Raw genomic sequence first — 26,858 nt, forward strand, 5'->3', positions numbered from 1 at the left:
GTTATTTTCTCTTCTTCTCTCTATATCTATCTCATGTGTTGAGAATTGCCCACACTAGTCTAGGTGGTTCTAAGAATACATTGGAAGATTGTGAAGAAAATAGAAGATCGGTTCAGTTTCTTGATAATACTCTGCGACAGAGAGGATATAAGAGTTAGAGAAACTGAAGGAAGGACTCTTTAATTCTGCTGCATATAATGTAAGTATTATATTCATTATTTCTCTTTGAATTCAATTTTAGAAATATGTTTTAGGCTATCTCGTATTAATTTGTTTAATATTAGATATACATGAAAATAAATAATGAACCTATATAAGCTTTTCCCAACAATATATCGGCTCCAAGGCATGATTTTTGAATGTTGATGTTTTTTAATTTAAAAATACCCTTAACCGCCTGGACCTGCCTTTGAACGATTTTGACCAAGTTTTGGGCATCTGCTGAACGAAAATTCAAATCTTTTTCATTTTATAATAATTTATTTATTCAAATTAAAATGGGTTAGTTTCACTCCTTGAACTCTAGAAATAGGACCTAGTACTCAGCAATTTCTTCATTCTTCAAGCAGTCTTCAGAGTCTCCATGTTGCTAGTGTTACTATAGAGAGAAACACTTGGGTTTTGGGTTAAAGTTTTATCATTCTAAGCTTTTCTAAACACTTGGGAAGTGAGATATAGTGAGATTTCGGTATTGAGGTTTAGATCAATCCATAAGATCATTCAAGGTATTCTTATTCCTTAGTTCAGTTCTTTATGGTTCTTTAGTTTTCTTTTATTGAAATCCTAACTCTTGTTTATGATTCTTGAATAGGTATTTAAGTTTCTTGAAACTTAAGGTTCGTCTTGGTAAGTTTCTTCCTGGATGGTTTAGTGTTCTTTTCATCACTTTTTCTTTAGAAACTCACCATTTTTACTGTTGGTTTATAAGAGTGTTCTAATCCTGTTCTTGTTCCCAAATATCCCGACTTTTGGTAAGGAAAATAGGATAGATTATATGTGCCTTTATGTTTATGTTATTAAATGTTTTACGTTATGATATGTATATTTATGTATGAATATGTATTGTAGTCTTTGGGGCTTATAGTTGCTTAGCTAGCAAACCCCAATGTTTTTATGTCGATTGGGGCTTATAGTTGCTTAGATAGCAAACCTCAAGATTATTTATCACTTCATGGGTTAGAGTTATGATTTACCACCTCGACTAGTAGAGGACCTAGATGGGTTATCATATACTACCATGTGATCTACCCTACCTCGATTAGTAGATAGAGGACCTAGATGGTTTATCACATGCCATGTCAATGAGTTAATGGTCATTATATTGGAGTCCTATATGTTATATGTTTTATAGTATATGTTTATGATAAACGTCTTGTGTTTATGATTTATGTGTTAGTGGATTTTCCTTGTTGAGCGTTAGGCTCATTCTTTTATTTTTTTTAGCTTGATGCAGGGAAATGATTTATGGAAGGCGGAAAGATTCATGGCAGCTTGACTTGTGTGTTAAGGATGAATGGACTGTGTGACTATCGATGATGAAGTTATTTTTAAGTCTTTTAAATTATGTTTCTTTTGTAATTCCGCACTTAGTTTTTTGAACATTTAAATTAAAGTTTATGTTTTATAAATAATGGGATCCCATACTCTTCCATACCATATCTATCACATTTTATATTTTTATATTATCTTGTATTTTATACAATATTTTGGGTTTTAAATAAAGTTATGTTATTTCCTATGTATGTTTCCAAAATAATAGTTATGTCTAGTAGTTTTAATGGTCTAAGGTCTTAGAAATAGTTTGGTCATTATAGTAGTCTATAGCTAATTGGGTTATGTTCGATATGTGATTTTGTATAATTTCGACAATAATATCCCTTTCATTAAACTTCCATCTCTTTTTCAACCATGGCAATCTCTCCCCAAGGCCACCACCTATCCACCACCAGAAATCGTCTCTATTTCACTCATTTCTTATTTTATCTACTCATGGTCATTCGAAAACAAAGAGAAAAAAGAAACTCTGATGATATAATAAATAATAATATAATTAATTAATTATGTAATGTTAAATATATAATATATACATGTTAAAATGAAAATAAAGAAAATGAAGGAAAATAAAAAAAATGGAAAAAAAAATAAAAATGGAAAAAAAAATGAACGACAAAAAAAAAGGAAAAAAATGAAATAATTTATCCTAATTATAACCAATTACTTATTACATAAGTAATTGATTACTCATAACATACTAATAGGTTACCGCTAACGTAAACAAAAAGTACGATATGTAGAAAAAAAAGATGTGACGTGAAAAGAAATATGAAAATATTGATTTGAATTTTTTTTTATATATAGTAGAGAAAATAAAAATGAAGGAAAAAAATGTAAAATGAAATGATGATATAATCAATTTTTTTAATGATAGAGTATCATAGAAGTGTTTTCTATGCAAATGATTTTATTTGAATTATTTTTAACATTCTTGTAATTGCATTAACAAGTTATCAAGCTTTGGCAAGGTCTTCAAGTGCCTTAGACATGTGTGTCTGCTCAACAACACAACTTCAAGGATAAGAACTCAATCCCTAATACAACACAACAATTGACAGATTCAAGGAATTAATTTTAAAAATTCAAAGCATTTTCCAAAAAAATATTGTAATAATAAAACTCCACCATATTATACAATATCTTAGAATAATGCATAGTATACTTCTCCCACAAGAGACGACTAAAAAATGCCATTTCTTGCATATAATTGAGGTTCAATTCCACGGCAATAATGAACTAGATTATAGCATAACAAATATTTCAGAACAAAATTTCACTTATCTTAATATCAGTGAGAAACTGAAGATGTAAAGATCATAACAAAGACATTATTGCCGTGGTGAAGAAAAGGAAAAGGGGGTGACCACAAATTTTGGTTGCTAGCTTATAAACTTTTGGGAAAATGACAAAAAATGAACTAGATTACAAATTTAACACTTATTCTTTTAGTTATTTTGGGCCCAAGCCCAAGCCCAAGCCCAAGCCCAACCCCATCCAAATTCTAATCCTAAACCACTAATGAGTAAAATTGTAAAAACACCTCTCTACATGTTTGATGGCAACCAACCATTTGCACAAGGGAAATTTGATAAATCATGCTTACATTAGCTTAATAATTAAAATTTGAACCAAAGTTAACCACCATATGATACAAATGCTCATCTTTCATTTAATACCAAAAATACCCCTCTCATAACAAAATCCCATACCTTTTCTCTCTAAAATCTTGCAAGAAAGATACACATGGGTAAGTGATTTTCTTTGATTCTTGTTGTTGTTGGTTGTTTTTATGATTTAGAATGTTGTTTAGATGTTGGATCTGTAGTTTGTTAGTATTTTTTGCTGTTTTTTTGGTGAAAATCGTGGTCTGTGAAAATCTGCGTTTTTTTGGGTTCCTTGAGTTTTTTTCTAAATGCCCGATAGTGTCCGATAGAGGCCCGATACAGGAACGATAGTTGTTGAGTTTCAAGGTTAGGGATGAGGTCCGATGGCCACCCGATGCTTGCCCGATATGTTTGGTTACCCGATGGTCATTAAGGTTCGATGGCTACCCAATGGTTGCCCGATTATTTTCAATCTACACACCCTTTTTAAGTACGATAATGGATCGATAGTAGTCCGATATATACCTGATAGTTGTTATAAAGTTAATGCGGACCTATTAGTACGATTGTACACGATGGTACCCGATAAGTGCCCGATGCTTGCCCGATAGTACAATGGTACACGATGGTACACGATAGTGATAAAAAACTTTAAAAAAAAACCGTACCTTTCGGCTTTTCCCCTGCCCATTTCCTGTTCCCTCCCAAAACTCTTCACTCCCACAAAACCATCGAGCAACATAACTACTCTCACCCGACGCCTCTCTCTCCCTCACCCACCCTCACCCGACGCTTCTCTCTCCCTCACCCGACTGTCGGAAAAACCCCCACCGGAGACGAAGAAAAACCAAGCCCCAACCCCCACCGGAGACGAAGAAAAACCAAGCCTCACCGGAGAAGAAAAACCGACACCCCATTACGCAAAAATGTCTAGGGTATGTTTTTTTTCAATTTCTTTTCCATTGGAAAATGTTATAGTATGTATTGTTGAATTTGACTGTGTGAAATCTGATAAACCGTAAAATTTTGAAAAAAAATTCTGGGTTTTTAGAGGTACGATAGGGTACGATAGTGGGTCGATAGGGGTACGATAGTATTTGTGTTTCTCATAACTTCAGGTTGAAGATGAGTGTACGATAGTGGTTCGACGTTGGTACAATAGGTTTGTGTTTTCTGATAACTTGAGGTTGACGATGGAGGTACGATAGGGTACGATGTTGGGTACGATGTGTGCCCGATAGTGGGAACAAATGGTTGTGTTGTTATAATCCGATGGTGTACGATGTGAGGTACGATTGTGCACTATAATGTTATAGTTCCAGTTTTTCATTGGTGTCCGATATGGTGCGATAGTGTCCGATAGTTGCTCGATAGTATATTGCAGAATATAAAATTTGATGTTTTTTTTTGTTATTCTATTTAATTGGGTATTTATTTGTTTTATGCAGAACTTAAAACCTCCACAACTGATAGTTCCAGTAGAGGAACATTTTACGGGACGTATCACTTGGCGCGGCAGTTGGTACTTTCCAAAGATTAAAGCAAAATTTATACAGTGTGGTTTATTGGATAGGGTGAAGGAATCCCCTTTCAAACAGTTCTTCATGGCGGAACCATTAAATTTTTCTGGTGCCTTAGTTCATCAGCTGTTGTTGCACAAATTCAGAGGGGAGAAGACTGACGAAGTCCAGTTTTACATTGGGAAAAAAAGATATAGATTTAGCCAATTGGAGTTCGCTTTAGTTACTGGTTTAAATTTTGAGGCCGGACCGTCTGAAGCTGAGATTAAAGCGAAGACCACTTCGGATTGGTTGATTCTTGAGTACTTCAATGGTCATTCCCCAGTGAGCATAGGGCAACTGCGCAGAACTTTTGAAAGTTGTCAAATAGTTGATGATGTGTACAAGATGGGTTTGTGCTTATTAGTTGAGGGTGTTTTGAAAGGTCGTGAGGAGAAGTTGATGGTTTGGACTGACATGCTGAAGATGGTAGACGACGTTGACTTCTTTTTCCAGTACCCGTGGGGGAAGATATCATACCAGAAGTTGTTACAAACTTGTCAAAAAGACTTTGTTGAAATGAAGAAGCATTTACAGAAGAAGATTGAGAAAGGAAAGACTCAGAAGGAGGCCAAGTACTCTATTTATGGGTATGATGCAGCATTGCAGTATTGGGCTTTTGAGTCCATCATTGAGTTGGGTCAGGATTATGCTGTGAGATTGGGCCAAGGCATTCCAAGAATGATCAACTGGCAGAGCAAGGAGAAAGTAGAGATACATAAAGAGCAACTTATTAAGTTGTTTGCCAAAAAGGTGAGCTTTTACTTTACTTTTGAATGTTCTATATTTTTTTCTAGATATGCAATTTTATGGGTACTGCACGATAGGAATACGATAGGGTACGATTTGAGTACGATTATGGGGTTTTTTGCAAACTGGTTGAAAACTGGCTAAGGGGTACGATTTGGTACGATGATGGTCCGATGGGGGTACGATATGCATTCTTTATTGATGTAGTTGTAGAGGTACGATATTGGTACGATGTTGTACGATGATGGTACAATAGTTAGCAAGTAATTCTCACTTACGGGTACGATATTGTTATGTTATGGGTACGATATGGGTACGATAATTGCATGATATGTGTACGATATGGTACGATTGGGGTATGATTGGGGTACGATAGTGTACCATTTTTCACCGATGACAATTACTTATTTTTTATATTGTTTTGCTTTCCAATCTAAATATGCATTGTTTTTTGTGGCAGTTGACAGTATACCCCTACCTGTGTGCCCGACCTGCTGAAGAACAGTATGTGAGGACCTTTACAGACAATGAAGCCCCATTGTATGTGGACATGGGGTTAGAGGAACTAGAGGTGGGTCCCGATGGACAGCCTACACAGGAAGCCTTACAGAGCCAGGCTGAAAAGCTTGCTGAAAAGTTAGCTGAGCAAGCAGAAGCAGCAAATATTTTTAAGGAGGTTCCACCAGCTCAACCTGAGGCACCTGAGGTTCCCCCATCAACACCTCATGCCAGCACCTCCTCCCAAGCTGAGCAACCAGGCTACTCTATGATTTTGGCCAGGTTGGAAAAGGTTGAAGGGCAACAAAGTGCCCTTATTAAAGGTCAGTCCGAGATTTTGGGTCAATTGCAGAAGCTGATGACAATGATGGAAGATCTTAGTAGGCCAGTTCCAGATCCACACCCTCAGTCCACTGAAGAAGGCCCTCAGTCTCCTGTAGATGAAGACATTCTCCCTAACGATTACAGACCTGATGATGTAGATGATCACATTTTTCGCACACCAGAGGATATGCAAATTACTGTAATCGGAGATACTGAAGATTCTGAAGTACAATTCTTAAACATAGCTCCACCAGCACCGGAGAAGAGGAGAGAAAGAAAGAGGCCTAGGTGGTTCGATGAGTACACTGCAATGAGGAAAAGGAATAAGAAATCGAAGACAGCAGTGAATGTGGATCCATTGAGGGTTGTTGATGGTAAATTACTTATGACCTTTCACAAGTGGTTGCTTGGCACCATTGGGAATAAATATCCGAGGGAATGCTTCTCAGGGACACACGATGCTGCTTGGTTCCTGAAACTGCATACTCCGAGGACATGGCTTTCTGACTCTGTAAGTTTTCTATAACTTCATAATTAAATAATGTTGAAAATTTATTTAAATGTTTCTATATGTAGTGGTACGATATAGGTACGATTGGTGTACGATGGTAGTACGATAATTATAAGTGTCAAATTATAAACTGTTTATATGTCAATGGTACGATTGTGGTACGACATTAGCACGATAGGGGTACGATATAATTTGTTAAGTAGTTACTATTACCATTGTGATTTTAGAATTTGTAGTGGGATGATATAGGTACGATGGTCGTACGATAATGTACGATGATGGTACGACAGTGGGACGCTAGTGGGTACGATGTTGTATAATACTAGTTTTTGCCATAAAGGTACGATGATGGTACGACATTAGCACGATATGGGTACGATAGAAGGTTTTATTGTTGTTATTTTGTTACTATATTCATGTACGATTGGGGTACGATTGGGGTACGATAGGTACTATATTCATGCCTGATAGTTTTTTGTTTATTTATTTTGGTACGATAATGTGGTTACTGACTTAATTTTCCTTTAATGTAGCATTTAGATGCAGCATTCCATCTCATGAGGAGGCGTCTAGAATTTTATCCTAACGTGTACCCTCAGAAATGTGTTGTTATGCCTGCAATTTTTCCCGAATCATTGAAGGCTCGGTGGGACGCTTTTCTAGGTTCTGACTACTCTAGATTTAGTTGGGATGACAGTATATTGGACCTAGTTAGGGGTGATGCAGTCCAGTTCTTACCGAGTTGGCAGAACAAGGAGTTCATTTATTTTGCCCTCTTCTTGAAAGACCAATTGCATTGGGTAGCTGTAGAGGCAGACCTGAATGGGTGGATGCTCAACATCTTTGACTCCAGTATTGGATCAATTTCCGAAAACGATTTGATAAGCTTGATGGTTGCCTGGTGTACCATTTTCCCGTCGGTCTTGCGACAGTCCGGTTTATTTGAGAACCATGACGTTATACTCGCGCCTCAGTTGACAGCATCAGAGAGCCAGGTCAGACCCTTCGATTGGAAACTCACTCCACGTGAATTCGTACCGCAAACAAAATCCAGGTGAACTTTATTAAATATCACATATTAATTATTATTTCTTAATTAAAAAATTTATTAAATTATTGTTTATTTTCTAATGCAGTGGCGATTGCGGATATTACGTAATTGAGCATATTGAACATAAGCTTCTACAACTACCATTTGATAATGTAACTGACAATAATATGAAACTTTTTAGGCAAAGGTGGTGTGTAGACTTATTCTACCAAAACTTATGTTGAACGGTCTTAATTTTTTTGTATTGTATAATTTTTTTGATTGCTCTTTTTGTAATTACTACATTTTAATGTGCTTAATCTTTGCATCGTACTATCGTCGATCACTATCGTACTCTATCGTACCCTCACATGCCTCACAAATTTCACGAAACTGTACTGAAACCATACCATCGTACCATTATTGGACCAATATCGTACATTATCGTACCCTAATGTCGTACATTAACTATCGTACTACATCGAGCAACGTCGTACCATATTGTAAGATACATTTAAATAATCATACAACAAACAATATCGTGCATTGTCGTACCGGCATCGTGCACTATCGAACCAACACTGGATTATTACATATTTAAGAGTTTCATAATGGAGAAAAAAACAGAAAAAAAACCTGCAAAATCCAGCACATAACAAATATTACTAGTTCAAGCAGAAATAAAACATAATAGGTCAACTAGAATACAAACAAAACAATTTAACCTCGGTACTTGCAAGACGCTTTGTTGTGCCCTTTACCACCACACTTGCTACAACATCGTTGTATCACAACCTTGTCTCCATTAGAAGGATATCGATTTTTCCTAATTCATCCGACCTTTTGCTTCTTCGGTCGGCCTACAGGTTTCTTCTCAATCGGTACTCCAACTTGGATGTTCTTAATGTCTTCAGGCAATTCCCAATCATCCTCATCACCAACTGGCATAATTGTCCCCTCATATGTGCTCTTCCAACTCTCTCTTGTGTAATATTCAGAGCACAATGCGTACATGCTAATATTTCGTTCTTGAGCAGCAGCACATGCATGTGGACAAGGAATCTTCATGATTTGGAATAGGCCGCAACTGCATGTTCGTGCCTCCAAATCAACTATACCACCGCTCTGAACTGTTCCTCCGGGGTGGACATTAAATGTATAAGGTCCAGCTCTGTCGACGCTTAAGAACCGAGATTTCTCAAATTGACATGACAAGTCCCCCTCCATAACTGGTGATAGAGTCGTGCTACACTTTTCAGCGTTTTCCTTTCGAGTAGCAAACCATGTTTGAATAGTAAACCTGATGAATTCAACAAAAGTAGTGATCAGGAAGGCTCTTGCGTCCTTAGTTTTGCTGTTGAAACTTTCAGCCCAATTACTTGTCATTACATTGTAACGGTCCCCTAGAAAGTACGCACGAACCCATCTTTCAAATCCAATGCCCTCAAGATATAGTGCAACTCGAACATCCATTTCTTTTATCTTCTCAAATTCTCTTTCAAAATCTGTCTTCTTATACGAGTATGCACAACTGTAAATATGATCCGTGAAGCAATCAGTCTTGAACTTGCTAGCCACGTTCATAATAATGTGGTGGTAGTAAGCGCCATGGGGAGCATCAGGGAAGACAAGTTCCAAAGCATGAACAATGCTTTGATGCCTATCCGATACGAATGCTAAGTTCTCGACATCACCAATCGCTTGTTTCAACTTCCTCATGAAATAGGTCCAAGAGTCGTGGTTCTCACTGTCAACTATTGCGAAAGCAATCGGAAATATGTGGCTGTCTGAATCCAATGCCACGACACACAACATTTGGCCACCATACCTAGTTTTCAAGAAGGACCCATCAATACATATAACAGGTCGACAAAACTTGAATCCCCGCCTACAAGCACCCGGAGAAAAAAAGCAATACTTGAAGCGACCCTCGTCTACCTTGAAATCAGTAATGGAATCGGGATTGTTCAACTGCAGCATGTGCAAGTACCCAGGTAACTTCGAATATGAAGCTTCAGGCGTACCCCTAACTATGTGGAGTGCTTTCTCTCTGCATCTCCAAGCCTTCTCATAACTCATTTCGATCCCGAAAGAATTCTTCATATCTTCTCTTATTTTGGAGGCTAAATAATCTGAACCGTTAACTGAGAATTTATCCTTGATCAATTCGGCAACTACCAAAGGTGATGCTTGACGGTTATCTTTTTTTCGAACATCGAGGGAACATGTGTGTACATTTTCAAATGCTGTCACCTCGAACATGTTAGAAAGTTGCTTCTTCTTCCCTCTTAACCTCCACCCACAATCAGGATCCTTGCATGTAATGTACCAAACATCAGTACCAGACTTCTTAACTATAAAGTCGAATCCCTTCTTCATTGCAAACAAGCCAGCAACCTTCTTTAAATGTTCCTTGTCTCTGAAAAACTTTCCTAAATGAATCTCCCCGCCCGATGTGCCACCCATAGATATATAGTGACTATTATCCTCAATGTCTTCTCTTGTAAACATCTGAGCTTTGAATTTACTATAATATGTCGAAGAAGATAGTGGATCACTAAATTCTCTAGCATCATTTGTTCCGTCTGGACGACTACTACTAGTACCAGGTGTTTGGCGATCTTCTCTACAGGGTCTACTTCTACATGTTGTTTGCCTCGGTATTTGGTACGACAGTGGACTCAGGCTCAAAGCTTGAGAACGGACCTCTGTTTCTTGGTTGTCTCTTACATCTTCATTGCAATCAAAATCAGCATCAGGTTCGGGATAATCAAGAAAATCGTCATTGCCCTCAAAATCATTTTCAGGGTCAGGACAATCAGGAAAATCATCATGAAATGGCATTTGTGCTACATGATCAACTGTCGGTATGAAAGGGTTTGATTCAGGTACAGCAGTGGCTACCAGCACCTCCGGATTTGTTTCTGGAACATAAGTCCCAACCTCACTACGAGTATCCTTAACAGTACTTGGTGGAGGATTACGATCAACAATGATATTCTTCTCCACCAAAGTCACAAAAAGGGGAACAAATTCATCTGGCTTCTTCAAAAGCATTGACAAATATAAGCTTACACCCTTGTCATTCCTTATAAGTTCAGGCCGATACATTAACCCTTTCATGTACTTATAATTCACTTCTAATTTCAGGTCATACTGCACTTTGTCAACCTCCAGCTCTGAGTACAAAAGTTCAACAAGTTGTGAGTAAGTTATGTCCTTCTCCAACTCGAACGTTAAATTTTCAGCTCCATTAAAAACCCAATCTCTACCTTCACGCTCCCAAACACCATTAGACATTAAGTGCGCGAACAAAGTTGACCCTATCATGTACAAAGAAAAAAAAATTCAGTAAATGGCAACAAAATGTCGAAATTTAGTTCAAATGTTTTGGCATCGTACTAGTATCGGCCCATATCGGGCGGTATCGGGCAAAGTTTTATTTATGTTTTTGATCACTTAAAACACTAATATCGGGCAAGTATCAGGTAACATCGTGTACCATCGTACTATTAGGTCCGCAGTAACTTAATAATAACAATCGGGCATATATCGGACTACTATCGATCCATTATCGTACTTAAAAGGGTGTATAGATTTAAAATAATAATCGGGCAACCATCGGGTAGCCATCGGACCTTTATGACCATCGGGTAACCAAAACTATCGGGCAACCATCGGGTTGCCATCGGAACTTCATCCCTAACCTTGAAACTCAACAACTATCGTGCCCAAATCGGGCCTCTATCGGACACTATCGGGCATTTAGAAAAAACTCAGGGAACCCAAGAAAACGCAGATTTTCACATAACACGATTTTCACCCAAAAAAACAGCAAAAAATACCAACAAACTATAGATCCAACATCTAAACAGCATTATGAATCATAAAAGCAACCAACAACAACAAGAATTAAAGAAAATCACTTACCCATTTAATCTCTTCACTATGAGCAAAAATAACACAAAGCTTGGTGTTTCTCCTCAAACAATCCACAATGTCCGAATGTGTATCTTTCTTGCAAGATTTTAGTATAAAAATCTTGTGTGTAAAACGTATGGTGAAGAGAGAGTGAGAGAGAATGTATGGTGAAGAGAGGTAGAGAGGAAGAGGGAGAATAGAGAGGAAAGGTGTTATGAGAGGGGTATTTTTGGTATTAAATGAAAGATGAGCATTGATATCATATGGTGGTTAACTTTGGTTCAAATTTTAATTATTAAGCTAATATAAGCATGATTTATCAAATTTCCCTTGCACAACCCTAACCTATAAAAATAGTTTTACTCCTATACTACTTTATTAACTTATAATTTTTTTTTACAGATAAAGTACTGGATCTTACCTTAATAAAAATTAAAATAAAAAAATCAACATGTTATACTTACAAAAATTAAACTAAATATAGCATGATTAAGTATTAAGGATGGCAAATACTAATAATATAATACACATTATTATCTAAAATCAGCTAATATCAGTGACGAGCCAGGAATGTGAGTAAATAATATAAACTCAAAAACAATAAAAAAAAAACAAAAAAGGTATGGTGCAAAATGACCCTTAATGGTATGTGAAAGTAAGTATATGTCTATGCTTTTAATTTTATAGTAAAATAGCATAATCATCTCTTTAATATCACATATTATCAAATATGTCATTTAACAAATTACTATTTTATTCTAAATATTTTAATATTATGGTATATATATATATTAGTTTTGTATAATTAGTTTTTATTTTAAAATTATTTTGATTTTTTTTTCATTTTTTATGGGTTATTGAATGTTATACCATACCACAAAATATATATACTGAGTTGAAAAATAATATACCATCAAAACTTACAAAATTATTACTAAAAAATGTATATACTATACTAACAAAGTTATATACTACCATTAAAATGTATATACCATGATACAAAATTATATACTACCGCTATGTATAATAAAATAGAAACTAAATATCACAAAAAAAAATTATATACTATACCACAATAAACATATACACTAATAATTAGAAAATAATATACCAACAACCTATAAAAAACTTAAAAAATCAATAAACTTTAAAATAAAAACTAATATACATATACTACTATATTAAAGTCATACAATCCTAAATAAATAAATAAATTATAAAAAAGAGCAATTTAGGTAATCAACAATGTAAAATTGTCATTTCTCTACAATTTTTAAAATGAGGATATTAACTTATTGATGCTTTTATTTTGGGTCATTTCCTATAATATCACACAAAAAAATATACTACATTTATTTTTACAAATCTACATATTCAATTGAACAAAACATTATCATATGAAAAAACTATAATTTTTTAATTGATGAAGTTTTTAAAGGTTTATGATAATATCTGCATGGATTAATTTTATAATTATAATACAAAAATTATATTTTGAAAATTGCAAGACAAAACAAATAATATGCATATTTATTTAATTGTCTCTTTAAACTTACAATTTCTTTTTTTTTTTCTTGTCCTAATCTAATTTGTTGGTTACTAAGAAAATTGAGTAATCAATTTACAACTAACTTATAATTCAATTGTGTAATCTTAAAGAGCAATTAGAAGAGCAATTAGAGAATCGCCTGATTATACTTTTGTTAAAAATAACAAATACATTTAATAGACACTAGTACACAGCTCAGAAAAAGAATGAACCACCCAAGTTTTTGGAGAAAGCTGGGAAACTCCACAGGGAAATTCTTCTCTAAAATCACCATTACAATCTGAATAATGAATATTCTCATTTAGCTAATAAGGCTACTATTTATAGGCTACAACTAACATCCCAACTAACTAACCCTCCAATAGGATACAAGAGAAAAGACAAAACATTAAAAAAGTTTAACTCATCCAATGAACTTCATAAAATACCATTCTGCCACACCTAGATAGGTCTTGACTGCCTAGACTAAGTAAGCCTAACCTGGGGTCTTAACAATATCCCTGCCACATTTTCACCTTGTCCTTGAGGTGAAACTCCAGAAATTGGGTGTCCAATAATAGCTCATAATCCTCCCAAGTACTGTCACAGTCGAGTAAATCCTTCCACTGAATTAGGACTTCTAAGGAGCACGTTCCATCAGTTGGTTTCTGTCTTACATTGAGGACTTTTTCTGGTTTGATGATCAATTACAGATCCCTTCTGGTTTCTGCCTAGAGGGTATGCTGCATTATCAATCCTTTCTACTGATTTGAAGGGGTCAAAGAGTAGTCAACTCTCCCTCCCTTCCATTACTTATTTCATCTCCCATACATATATCCATAATGCCCACCAGTTTTTGGTAACCGCTCATTCGAAGTCAACAAAGACAAAAGAATGAATCATTATATAGTGATTGTAAAAATCCTTTTACATGCTATGTATAGCCATTCCATACAAAGAGAGGATAAGTTGAGTGTTTGGGATTGATTGTGTAACAATAAATCACCCTTCACAACTAACTTATAATTCAATTCTGTATTCAATTTACTTTATTATATGAATTTACTACAACAAAACAAATAAATAAAAGGTAAAGTGACATAATTCTAGGGAGCTGGAGTTGGAGTTGGAGTTGGAGTTGGAGTAGTGAACTGGTAGGAGGCATAAGAAAGGGAACCAAGGCTCCAGCTATGGTGTATGAGCTTGGCCTTGGCATCATCACCAGCTGCGCCCATGGCCACATGCAAAGGGTAGAAATGCTCAGGCCGAGGGTGGGCCGTTTTGGCATGGGGAGCCTTCTCCTCATACTTTATCACATCCTCATACCTTCCTTGAAGCAACGCATCTTTGAGCCATGTATCGAACTCCAACGCCCAAGGAACCACAGTATCCACCTGGGGCCTAAGGGCTCTCAAGTTGTGAGTGGCACTTCCTGAGCCAATGATGAGAACACCTTCGTCCTTGAGAGGAGCCAATGCCTTGCCCATGTTGTAGTGATACGCGGCGTCCTTGTGTGGCTGCACTGAGAGCTGGCACACTGGGATTTGGGCGTCCGGGTACATTAGCATTAGGGGAACCCATGCCCCGTGGTCCAGCCCTCGTTTGGTGTCTTCGTCGACTCGTTTTGTTGGCCCTGATGCCAAAAGAAGCTCTTTTACTCTCTTGGCTAGTTGTGGTGCCCCTGGAGCTGGATACTTGAGCTGAGATGATGAGAAAAGTTGACAAGATCAGATGAGGGATTCTGAAAATAGAGTCTACCCAGGTTGGTTCTCTATCCGATAAACCATAAAAATGACAACTTTTCTTCAGGGGAAGAAGAATTAATGAGTTAACCATGATGACCCTTTTACACATAACACTCATTTAAAATTTCTTTAACTTATTCAATTGTGTTATATCAATTTCTTTATTTTATGAATTTACTACAACAAATCTCCTCTCCAAACTGCAACAGCAACTTATTTTTCTTTATAATACATTGAGCTGAGATGACCAAATAAAAAGTAAAGCAAAATCAGATCAGAGATTGAGTCATTGAGAATAGAGTCAGCCCAGGTTAATTCTCTCCCTAATAGACCATAAAAATGATAATATATAATAAAAAGGCAACAAAATCAGATCAAAGATTGAGTTGAGAACATATATATATATAAAATGACTGGTTTGGTGAGGTGACCTGGTACATGGACTGAGGAAAGCCATAGAAGTCATAGATGGTGTCGTTGGGGCGGTGGTGGAGAAAGTTGAGGGTGGGAACAGAGGTCTCCCAGTGGGCTGATATGACCAGAATGGAAGTGGGTGTGGTGGGGAAGACGCTCTCCTTCCATGACTGCAGAAACTGCCTCGCCGGAAGGCTGTCGTCGATGGACAGAGTTGGTGATCCGTGGGAGATGAAGAACGTTTCTTTCATCATATTGATATTGAGATGATTGTGTTTTTTGTTTTGTGATTGTATTTTCTTAATTAGTGCGAATGATGTTTTAATTCTAATAATAATTGAGTTGGTTTTGACTTTTGATTGATGAGCACGTGTTTAACTAATAATGTACAAATATATATATATAGTATAGATTTTTTTTTCCATATTCTACAAGGGTATAATAATTAAAAATTATTAAAAAAAGAAAATAGAAGAAAAATCTCAGCAATTTAAAAATTAAATGTTATGTTGATATGGTATGAGATGACGATTAGGTCACACACCAAAATTGACTTGCAATGCACCTCACGCGTTTTTCTACCTTTATTTATTTATTTATTTATATAGTGTAATTTCTTTAATTATATTATTTCTACTCCAATTAATGGAAATGATAAATAAATCCCATACAAGACACATATTTATATTTAATGTACATATACTTGTCGATTTTTTTAACTTTATTGTTAAAGTTTCTTTTATTATTTTAGAATATGATTCATGTAAATTAAAAAAATTAGGCCATTATAAATTATTATTATTATTATTTTAGATAATTTGTGCCAAATCACATTTTTTTTAAAGCCATATAAAAATGTATGAGAATTTATAATTTCATGATTTTTTTTATTATTTATAATAATAATAAAGTAAAATGAAACGATCATAAGACAATTTAACGGTGAAGTGTCATTATCTATCCATCAGACTAATTTTTAATTATTTATTTATAATCATGCAAATAGAAGTTTGTAAAATGTAAAACACCACTCAAATTAATAAATATTTATTTATCAATAGAAAAAGAAATTATTCATTAGGAAATCACATTGCATTATAATTGTATATAAAAGTTGTGTGAATTATGATTTGTTTCAATTATGATTTGAAGCATAATGCTTAATTAAACAAAGTGCCACCACCCAAGAGGGTTTCAATTTTGCACCAAATTACAGAAACAAGTATTTTAATTCTAATCTTGTGATGAGTGATCAAGCTTTAGCTGCTGCTTTCTCAAGTTCTTCAAATGCGTCACTACTACAAAAATTGCATGAGAAGTCGGTTAAAAACCGACCTATAAACGTTCATAAGCCGTTTTGGAACTGACCTCTCATGCAATGACTTACCATGTAGACACATGGTAGGTCGATTGGCGCCAAACTGACCTATGGTGTAAAACATGGTAGGTCGGTTGTACAACCGACTTATGGTGTACAACATGGTAGGTCAGCTGTATAACCGACCTATAGTGTACAACATGGTAGGTCGGTTGTCCAACCGACTTGTGGTATTCTATTTTTTTTCTTCATATTAACCTGTATTTTTTCATATTAACTTATAGAACCCTCACACTATTGAAATCGAGTACCAAATAAAATAGAACCAATATCAAAATTACTAAAGTCACAAATAAAAAAATATATTTAACATCACCAATATATATCAATAAATTTACAATCTTCAGATATGTGAAAAATCAAACTTAAATTTGTACAATTTTACAATATTCAATATATATATATAACACAAATATAGACACTCAGATCTATGCAAATTTACGTATATAACTCATAATACAAATACCCAACTCCAACCATAAGAAGCAGAGCAACGGACTTCATGATCACCACAGGCACTCCGATAGGCGCCAACATTATTCTTTGTTGTGTCATTGATAACTCACATTCCTAAGAAGCTAGAAGAATTCATGATCAATATACAAAGCAGTAATCTTATCACTTAAAATTCATAATAAATTTTAAAAAAAAAAAAAGATTGAATGCAAAAAATGAGTTTCATGCAAAAAATTTGAAACATTTTTGTTGTGGCATCTTAAAATCATTTAAATACACTTGTTAGAGCAAAGACACTACTAAAAACTCAAAAATCTAAAAAAAAATATGGCAAGTTTTCATGTTTCAGCATAATAAACTTAAAAAAATCAGATTGAATGCCAAATATGAGTTTCATGCAAAGTTTTTGAAATATTTATGTTGTGGCATCTTAATACCATTTAAATACACTTGTTAAAGCAAACAAACCACTCAAAAATCAAAAGAATATGGCAAGATTTCTTGAAATTCAACATATCTAAAAAAATTCAGATTGTATGCCAAAAATGAGTTTCATGCAACTTTCTAGAAAAATTCTTTTGTAGCATCTTAAAATTATTTAAATACACATGTTAGAGCAAAAAAACCACTGGAATTTAAGAAATTAAAAATAAACAAGTTTTTGGACTTGCTACAGCAGGGGATCCGAAAAAAATTAAAACAATAAAAGCTCAATAGTTTTAACAAAAAAAATTAAACATAGTATGTATATATAAAAATTAAGAAATTAAGTTATTTGTCTACAACATATATACGTATATATAATGACAGAGAGAAAGAAGGATCAGATTAGTATAATATTAAAGTGAATCAAAGTCAAACAACATTTGCAATCCCTTGCAAAACTCATGATTCTTGTAGCGTATCCCTTTCCCTTCAATAACATTGCATTTCACAATCAAATGACTGCTTAAAAATCTCACAACAACAAATTAATTACAAGATAAATACTCGGACAACAATTACAATATGCACTGAATTTAACTCTACCAGTCAACAATTACCCATCTCCACCAACATCCCTATTGCTTCAAAAACATTCAAAAAAATCTTAAATGTATTGTGATTAATCTGTAAAGTTGAAAATTTTAAAAAGATTTTAGCGTTACAGATTTAGGTTTCCATATTATTGATTAATCTCATGAATTCTCATCCAGCGAGATCAACCTCCTAAGCATCCTACAAACCAAGGACAAAATATTGGCATTGGATGAACAAACCCAATTTCTCTTTTAATTAAGTCAATGCAACACATAATAAATTGTTGTCCAGAGTTGAGCACATAAATTTGTTAAGGTTAAACATAAGATCAGCAAATTCCTGGCATAGTTGCATAATGAATACTAACAATATAATATACATACACACACACATATATATAGCATGTATCAAAGAAACAAAGAATAACACATAAGACATTGCTACTCACGAAACAATACAGATAAAAAAATATGAGCAAACCATAAACATAGCAACAAACATAGAATATGTGGGTACGAATAGTTCTTTATCAATCAGTTATGAAGACACATAAAAGAAAATTTAATAAAGTTGTAGAGCTCTTTAAATATATGTTTCATCTATGCATTTACATAACTCAAAGGAAAGGAAATTCATTGTGTTAATTCTTTATATTTCTTTTGCCAATGATGATAATTGAGGCAGAAAAATAAGGCCGAAATATTCTCCATTTCTTATATAAGTAGTAGATATATTGCCTTTGTCAGGAATGGAGAATGACAAGATAATAAGAAAATGACTTTAACCCAAAACTTCTATCAAACAGATGGTTTGCCAAGGAACTTTAAATATGCACAAACTGTAGTAAACATTTTATAAATGTAAATGAACTTCTACTTTAACTAAAGAATATAAGTGTGCAACAAAGAATCAAGTTTAAGAAAACACTAAGAAGTCCAAACATATTGAAACAGTAATTAGTCATGTATGAGAACTCAAACATAATGATATCAATTTTGACTTTGCAGAATGAAATGTGACAAGATATTGTCGAGGATTTGTTTCTAATGTAAAGTACACAACAATTTCTTAAAAAAATCCAAGCAATGATCAAATAAAACATCGTGACACAATAAACAAGCAGTTCCAACAGACTGAAACCTCTATTCGAGAGAGAACAAAATAACGATAAACAAGCAATTCCAAGCAAATGATGTTAACTCAAACTTTCCCTCAAACAGGTGGCATGCAACGAAATTTTGAGGAAACTCAAATGACTTAATCAATGCTATAATACACTTAGAAACCACTGGCCATGTCCACTCAATCATTAAACAACTAAGCAAAGATCTAATGACAATATACAAATTAATATAAATACACAAATATAGCTCTAACATCTTTTGCTTAAACAAAAATCCTTTAGTTATTAATTTTTTTTCTTTGCTTTGGATATCACTTATGATGCAAAACAGGGGCAATGAATGGAAAATGAGAGGAAACCTGCAAATGGGCTCATCTTGAAAACATTGACTCCATAGATTAGTTTACTTTAGGAATTTCAAACAGCTGAGATCAACTTTTGAATGCAGTGTTCACTACTTCTTTATTATACGCCAAATGAGATTTATTTCTTTTTTAATACCTATATACTTCATTTATATTGAGAGAAATACGTAAACTAAAAGTTCAAATCTAATTTATACATATTCATACCTAAATTCATACACCAATGAAACAAAACTTGTAAAAATTTAAAGTTTACAATACAAAACAAAAACAAATAAATAAGTTTATCTCTAGGAAAGACCAACCTCTACAAAAAGAGAAACTTGTCACTCTGTTCACATTATTGTGATAGTGCTCAATCCATCTTTCGCAAGTCTGAGTAGAAGATGGCCGGAATGCAAGATGAAGGTAGCTCCTTGAATGCAAGACGGAGGTGGGCAAAAAAATCCTTGAATCTCGCGAAGGAGCATGACTTCGATAAGCAACCTGCGGCGGAGGACGGCGCGTCTGTAGGCGAGAACAGGGAGAAAGGGGTTCTGGTGGTCGGCCTTCCCTGTAGCGTGTCGCATGTGGCTCCTTGAACAGCGGAAGGCGGTCAACTAGATTCCCAGAGACGAGTGTGTGTGAGAGAGCGGGGGGAAAGAAGAGAACAGAGATGGGAGAAGTTCGAGTGTTTGTCATTATTTTCATAAAATAATTTTTAAAAACAAAGTTAAAAAAAATAGAAAATTTTGAGAATAAAACAAAAAGTTATTTTCTATTGTGTTAAAATTTTCTTTCCTAACTTTCTTATTTTTTATTTTTTATCATTTTTTATTATAAATTATTTTATATCAGTATTTATTACAAACTTTTAAAATAATTTTCTCTTTGTAAATATATTTGTTAATTTTTTATTTAAGATTTAAAAAAAATAAAACTAAAAAAATTATTTTCATAAAACATTAACCAAACAACCCTTGTTTTTTGAAAACTACAAAAGCAGTTTTTTGTTCTCATTTCTGATAACAAAATTTTGAAAACAAAAAACAGAAAACAATATGTTTTTGCTGAATTTTTTTTATTACAATTAATTAATTAATATTTTGAAATTCCAATAATACGAAAACAAATTAGATTATCTTTAATAATATATTTTTATAATGACATGGTAAGTCGGTTCTACACAACAGACCTATCATGTCACATGATAAATCATTTCTCACACAACCGACATATCATGTCATCTAAAAAATTATTAAAGAGATACTCTAAATTATTTTATGAAGTTTTTTATTTTTAAATTGTAAATACAATTAAATTAAAATAAAATATTTTCTTATTTATAAAAATGAAATTAATTTTTTTAATTACAAATAATTTATTAATTTATTTATATTTCAAAAATAATAATATATGTAATATTAATAAGTATATATTTTTTAATACTTATTTCATACCCAAATAAAATATATATATGTATTGTTTAAATAAATTAATATATTTTAAAATTTTAATAATATAAAACAAATTAGAGTATCTTTAATAATGTATTTTTATAATGACATGGTAGGTCAGTTCTACACAACTGACCTACCATGTTACATGAGAAGTCATTTTCCACACAACTGACTTACCATGTCATCTAAAAAATTATTAAAGAGATACTCTAAATTATTTTATAAAGTTTTTTATTTTAAATTTTAAATATTATTAAATTAAAATATTTTCTTGTTTATAAAAATGAAATTAATTTTTTTAATTACAAATAATTTATTAATTTATTTATATTTCAAAAATGATAATATATGTAATATTAATAAGTATATATTTTTTTATACTTATTTCATACCCAAATAAATTATATATATGTACTGTTTAAATGAATTAATATATTTTAAAATTTCAATAATATAAAACAAATTAGAGTATCTTTAATAATGTATTTTTATAATAACATGATAGGTCGGTTCTACAAAACCGACCTATCATGTCACATGAGAAGTCATTTCCCACATAACTAGCTTACCATGTCATCTAAAAAATAATTAAAGAGATACTCTAAATTAATTTATAGAGTTTTTTTATTTTAAATTATAAATACTATTAAATTAAAATATTTTCTTGTTTATAAAAAATTAAATTAATTTGTTTTAATTACAAATGATTTATTAATTTATTTATATTTCAAAAATTATAATATATGTAATATTAATAAGTATATTGTTTTATACTTATTTCATACTGAAATAATTATATATATATGTATTGTTTAAATAAACTAATATATTTAAAATTCAAATAATGTAAAATTTATATTTGTTAATATTACATTATAATTATATTTTATAAATAAAAAAATATTTTAATTTAATAACATTTACAATTTAAAATAAATAAATAATAATTTGATAAAAGAATAGTGTCTTAAACAATTTTTTAAATGACATATTAATTCGATTCTATGTCATTATACAAATATATTGTTAAAGATACTCTAATTTATTTTTACATTATTAAAATTTTAAAATATATTAATTTAATTTAATTCATTTATTTATTTATACTTCAAAATATTATAATGTAATATTAATAAATATAAATTTCTTACATTTATTTCATACACTAATAGCTTACATATATATTTTTATAGTTCAAATAAATTAATACATTTTAAAATTCTTATAATGTTACATGATAAGTCGGTTCACATAGTAGCGACCTACCATGTCAACAAGGTAGGTTATGGTAGGTCGGTCCACACAAAACTAACCTACCATGACAACATGGTAGGTCAGTTTTGCATGAACCGGCCTATTATGTCTCCTACAAGCATGGGAGGTCGGTTCTCGCGCAACCAACGCCCCATGCTTACCTTTGACATACATGATAAGTCGGTTCTGTATAAACCGACTTATGAACATGTGTTAAGTCAGTTTAAGCACAACCGACCTCTCATGGCCGATGGCTGATGTCCAAATTGTAGTAGTGTGCCTTTGAGATCTGTCCAACAATCAAATACTACAAAGATTATCCAAATAGTGTTTAGTTATATCCAGAAAACAACCAAAAGAAAATGCAATGATTATTCAGTCAAGTTTTAGAAAGAATATAGAAAATGAAAATGATCAGCTCAATTGATGCTGATGAATAGTTTCTCATTTATAGCCAAAACAGACGAAATATTACAATGCAATCACAGCCTTACACGTATGTACACAATTATAACAAAAAAGAGAATATTGCTAAAAACAATGCAAATGGTACTGAGGGTGACAGCTGGTAATGATTGCCTCGGGATTGCACAAATCTCCAACAACTTTGGGTGCACATTTCAGTGACTAAAAATACCCCTGCATATTATACTCTGTAACACCACCCCTCAAGCAAGAGGGTGACTTCATCACACCGAGTTTGTCAACTAGGAACTGGAATCGTGAGTGTGTCAGGCCTTTTGTCAAGCAGTCTGCAACCTGATCGTGTTAGGGGATATATCTAATTTCAAGCTGTTTCTGAAGTACTTTGTCCCTTACAAATTGCACATCCAATTTGATATGTTTGCCTTGGCATGATATACTGGGTTTGCATCGAGAGCACTAGCACTCACGTTGTCACACCAAATCACAGGGGCAACTGGAAGCTTGAGTTTCATTTCTTTAAGTAGTTCTTGCAGCCAAGAAAGTTCAGCTGCTAGTTGAGCCAAGGCCCTGTACTCTAACTCAGTACTGGACCTTGCTACAACAGTTTGCTTTTTGGAAGACCATGAAATGAGTGAATCTCCAAGGAAGACACAATAGCCTGCTACAGACCGTCGATCATCTGGGCAACATGCCCAATCCATATCTGAGAATCCAGTAAGAGAGAGTCTGTCACTTGGAGAAATGTGTAAACCATGGTTCAGAGTGCCTTTCAGGTACCTTAGCACTCTCTTGGTTGCACTCCAATGGACTGTTGTAGGACATTTCAAAAATTGACTAATTTTGTTGACTGCAAATGAAATATCTGGTCTTGTGTGGCTAAGATATTGAAGTGCTCCTATCACACTCATGTAGTGTGAAGGTTCTGCCATAGGCTCACCATCATGAATAGACATAGGCTTGCTAACTGTCATTGGTGTTGGACTTGGTTTCATGTTGCTCATGATGATTCTCTGTAACAATTCAGTGATATACTTTCCTTGAGATAAGTACAAACCAGTCTCATCTCTGAATACTTCTATCCCTAAGAAGTAGTGCAATGCCCCCAAATCTTTGAGTGAAAAAGTCTTGTTTAATCGACTTATGAACTGTTCTAACTTAGTAGACTTGCTTCCTGTGATGACTATGTCATCAACATAGATGAGTACCATAAGAACAAAATCAGGATGCTTCAACATGAAGAAGGAAGAGTTTGCCTTAGAATTCTCAAATCCCCATTGCAACAGGGTTGTCTTGAGTTGATCATACCAGGCCCTTGGGGCCTGCTTCAAACCATAGATTGACTTCTCCAACTTGCACACATGATGAGGTTTGGTTGGATCCTCAAAGCCTTGAGGTTGAACCATGTAAACATCCTCATCCAAGATGCTGCGTAATATCCCAGTTATTGGCAACAGCTATAGTCAAGACAACACGCACTGTAGAGGGTTTGATGACCGGACTGAAAGTTTCACCAAAATCCATCCCTGGTCTTTAGTGAAACCCCTTGGCGACAAGGCGGGCCCTATACCGTTGAAAGGAACCATCAGCATTTCTTTTAAGTTTGTAGACCCACTTGTTCCCAACAACATTGTAATCAGGTGAAGGGGGTACCAAGGACCAAGTTTTATTCCTCTTCAGTGTTGCAATTTCAGTGTTCATGGCATTATTCCACCCCTCATGGTGAAGAGCATCCTGGACAGAAGAAGGCTCCTGAAAGTCCAAAGAAGAAGTGACACTATCAAGCAAAATACGAGGCTTAAAAATTCCTGCTTTTCCATGAGTCACCATAGAGTGAGTAGGCAAAATGGGAATGGATGGAGGTGATACTAAAGGCTCAAGATCAGGTAGAGAGGCTGGTGAATCTGGTTCAGGTATCGGGCTAGCAGTAGGGTGGCTAGACTCAGTGTCAGGTATCATATCATAGTGTGCAAAGGAAGCTGCATATGTTGGTGAGTTAAGTTCAGGATTAGAACATACCTGATCATGTGTGGAAGGTCCTGGAGATGGTGGTTCTGCACTGAACTGAGAGGAGAAAGATGGAAATGGTAGATGAATCGAAGAATGGGGCAAAGAAGCATTGATTTGTTTTTCTGGTTGGTAATTGTTTAAGAAACCAGTGGTAAATGGAAACTCCTTCTCATTAAATATGACATGCCTCGAGATGTAGATCTTACCATGAGGACTCAAACACTTATATCCCTTATGAACTTTACTATACCCGAGATTAACACACTTAATTGAGTGGTATTGGAACTTATGTGTTTGATATGCTCTAAGACAAGGGAAACATGCTGTGCCAAACACCTTAAGAAACTTATAATCAGGAAGTTTGGAATGAATGAGTTCAAAAGGAGTTTTATTATGTAATATAGGAGTGGGAATCCGGTTGATTAAGTACACAGCAGTCTGAAATGCATCAGACTAGTATTTTTGCGGCATAGCAGCTTGAGCCAAAAGAGTCAACCCCATTTCTACAATGTGCCTATGCTTATGTTCAGCTCAGCCATTTTGAGCTGAGGTGTGGGGACAGGGATGATCAAACAGTATACCACTCCTATCAACAAGTTCAGTAAAGGCTTGATACTCTCCACCCCAATCTGTCTTAAGTTTCTTGATTTTTCTATCAAATTGAGTTTCCACCATAGCCTTAAATTGAACAAATGCAGCTAGTGCATTTGATTTATTTTTCAACAAATAGAGCCAAGTGTGTCTTCTATAATCATCTACAAAATGAATATAGTTTTTATAATTTGTATGAGAGGCAACATGAGCTGGTCCCCATAGATCTGTATGAATAAGATCTAGAAGACCAGTGGCTCTAGAGTGAGAATTTTGAAAAGGAAGAGCAAGAGATTTTCCAAATTCACATGCATCACAAAAACTTTGATTTTCATTGATAGAAACTTTTACATTTGAAATTTTTAGAACTTGATTCAATACATTAACAGAAGGATGTCCTAGACATTTATGCCAAATGACTTTTAAGGAATTTAAAGAAACTGAGTTGACAGATTGAGTGTTGGTAGCAACAGCTGAGAAGGATGGGTGAAGTTGAGATGTTTGTGGAGATGTTTGGAGCTGATAGATTCCATCTTTAAGAGTCCCTTGCAGAACCACCTTCCCTGAGTTTTGATCCTTCACACAATAGCAATCAGAGAAGAATTCAATGGAAATATTATTATCTGTTGTTAGCTTGGAAACACTAATCAAGTTCTTTGAAATATTAGGGACATGAAGCACATTTTGAAGCAATAGGAGGTTTAAATGTTTTGGACTTAAGAAAACCAGATCCAATATGGGAGATGGGTAGTTGAGTACCATCACCAATGGTGATGTGTTCCTTACCTCGATACTCAGATTTGTTTTGTAACTTATCTGGATCTGATGTCAGATGGTTGCTTGCTCCACAGTCAACATACCAACTGTCATCAGCAAGCATTTCTGGTGTAGCTATTAGAGCTAAAAACTGTTTATCTTGAGGAGCCTCAGTGTTGGGTTGACTTCTCATATAGTTTTCATCATATCTGTTATAACATATTGCAGTTGAATGTCCATACTTCGCACATACTTGACAAGTGGGCTTGGATCCATTACCTCTTCCCCCTTGACTGTGGCCTCTGTATCCACCACCTCTAGAGTTGCCAGTGTAGTTCTGGTTGCTCATTCCACTGTTTTGATATGGATTTGGCTTCCTTGGTCCTGGATAACGTTGATTCCCTTGGCTAGATGGTCTGTGTGCAACATTGGCAGAGGCATTATTCACCAGTTTGCTGCTAGATGAGATGACATTAAGCCTCTCTAACTTGCCATCAAAACTTAACAGAGTGCTTTGCAGGTGCTGCCAGTTTGTATGGGCTTGAGATTCAATAAGCACAACAATGGATAGATATTCTGCATCTAAACCAGATAACACTTTAGAA

At 34.2% G+C, this 26,858-nt stretch overlaps 1 protein-coding gene and 1 long non-coding RNA gene across 2 annotated transcripts; both read right to left on the reverse strand.

Annotated features, from left to right (window-relative positions):
* Positions 1 to 14,156: 14,156 nt before the first annotated feature.
* Positions 14,157 to 15,744, reverse strand: LOC133778319 (extradiol ring-cleavage dioxygenase-like). The gene is made up of 2 exons (XM_062218208.1): positions 15,456 to 15,744; positions 14,157 to 14,979 (listed from the first exon to the last, which is right to left on the reverse strand). Exons 1-2 carry the CDS (start codon positions 15,690 to 15,692, stop codon positions 14,386 to 14,388), a joined length of 831 nt encoding a protein of 276 aa, XP_062074192.1. The 5' UTR covers positions 15,693 to 15,744; the 3' UTR covers positions 14,157 to 14,385.
* Positions 15,745 to 17,064: 1,320 nt separating this feature from the next.
* On the reverse strand, positions 17,065 to 20,450 carry LOC133778320 (uncharacterized). Its single transcript, XR_009869082.1, has 2 exons — positions 20,086 to 20,450; positions 17,065 to 17,386 (listed from the first exon to the last, which is right to left on the reverse strand). It is a non-coding gene; the product is annotated as an uncharacterized LOC133778320 (long non-coding RNA).
* Between the last annotated feature and the right edge of the window lie 6,408 nt (positions 20,451 to 26,858).

This window comes from Humulus lupulus, chromosome 5 (genome assembly GCF_963169125.1).
Source record: "Humulus lupulus chromosome 5, drHumLupu1.1, whole genome shotgun sequence".
Lineage (NCBI taxonomy): Eukaryota > Viridiplantae > Streptophyta > Magnoliopsida > Rosales > Cannabaceae > Humulus > Humulus lupulus.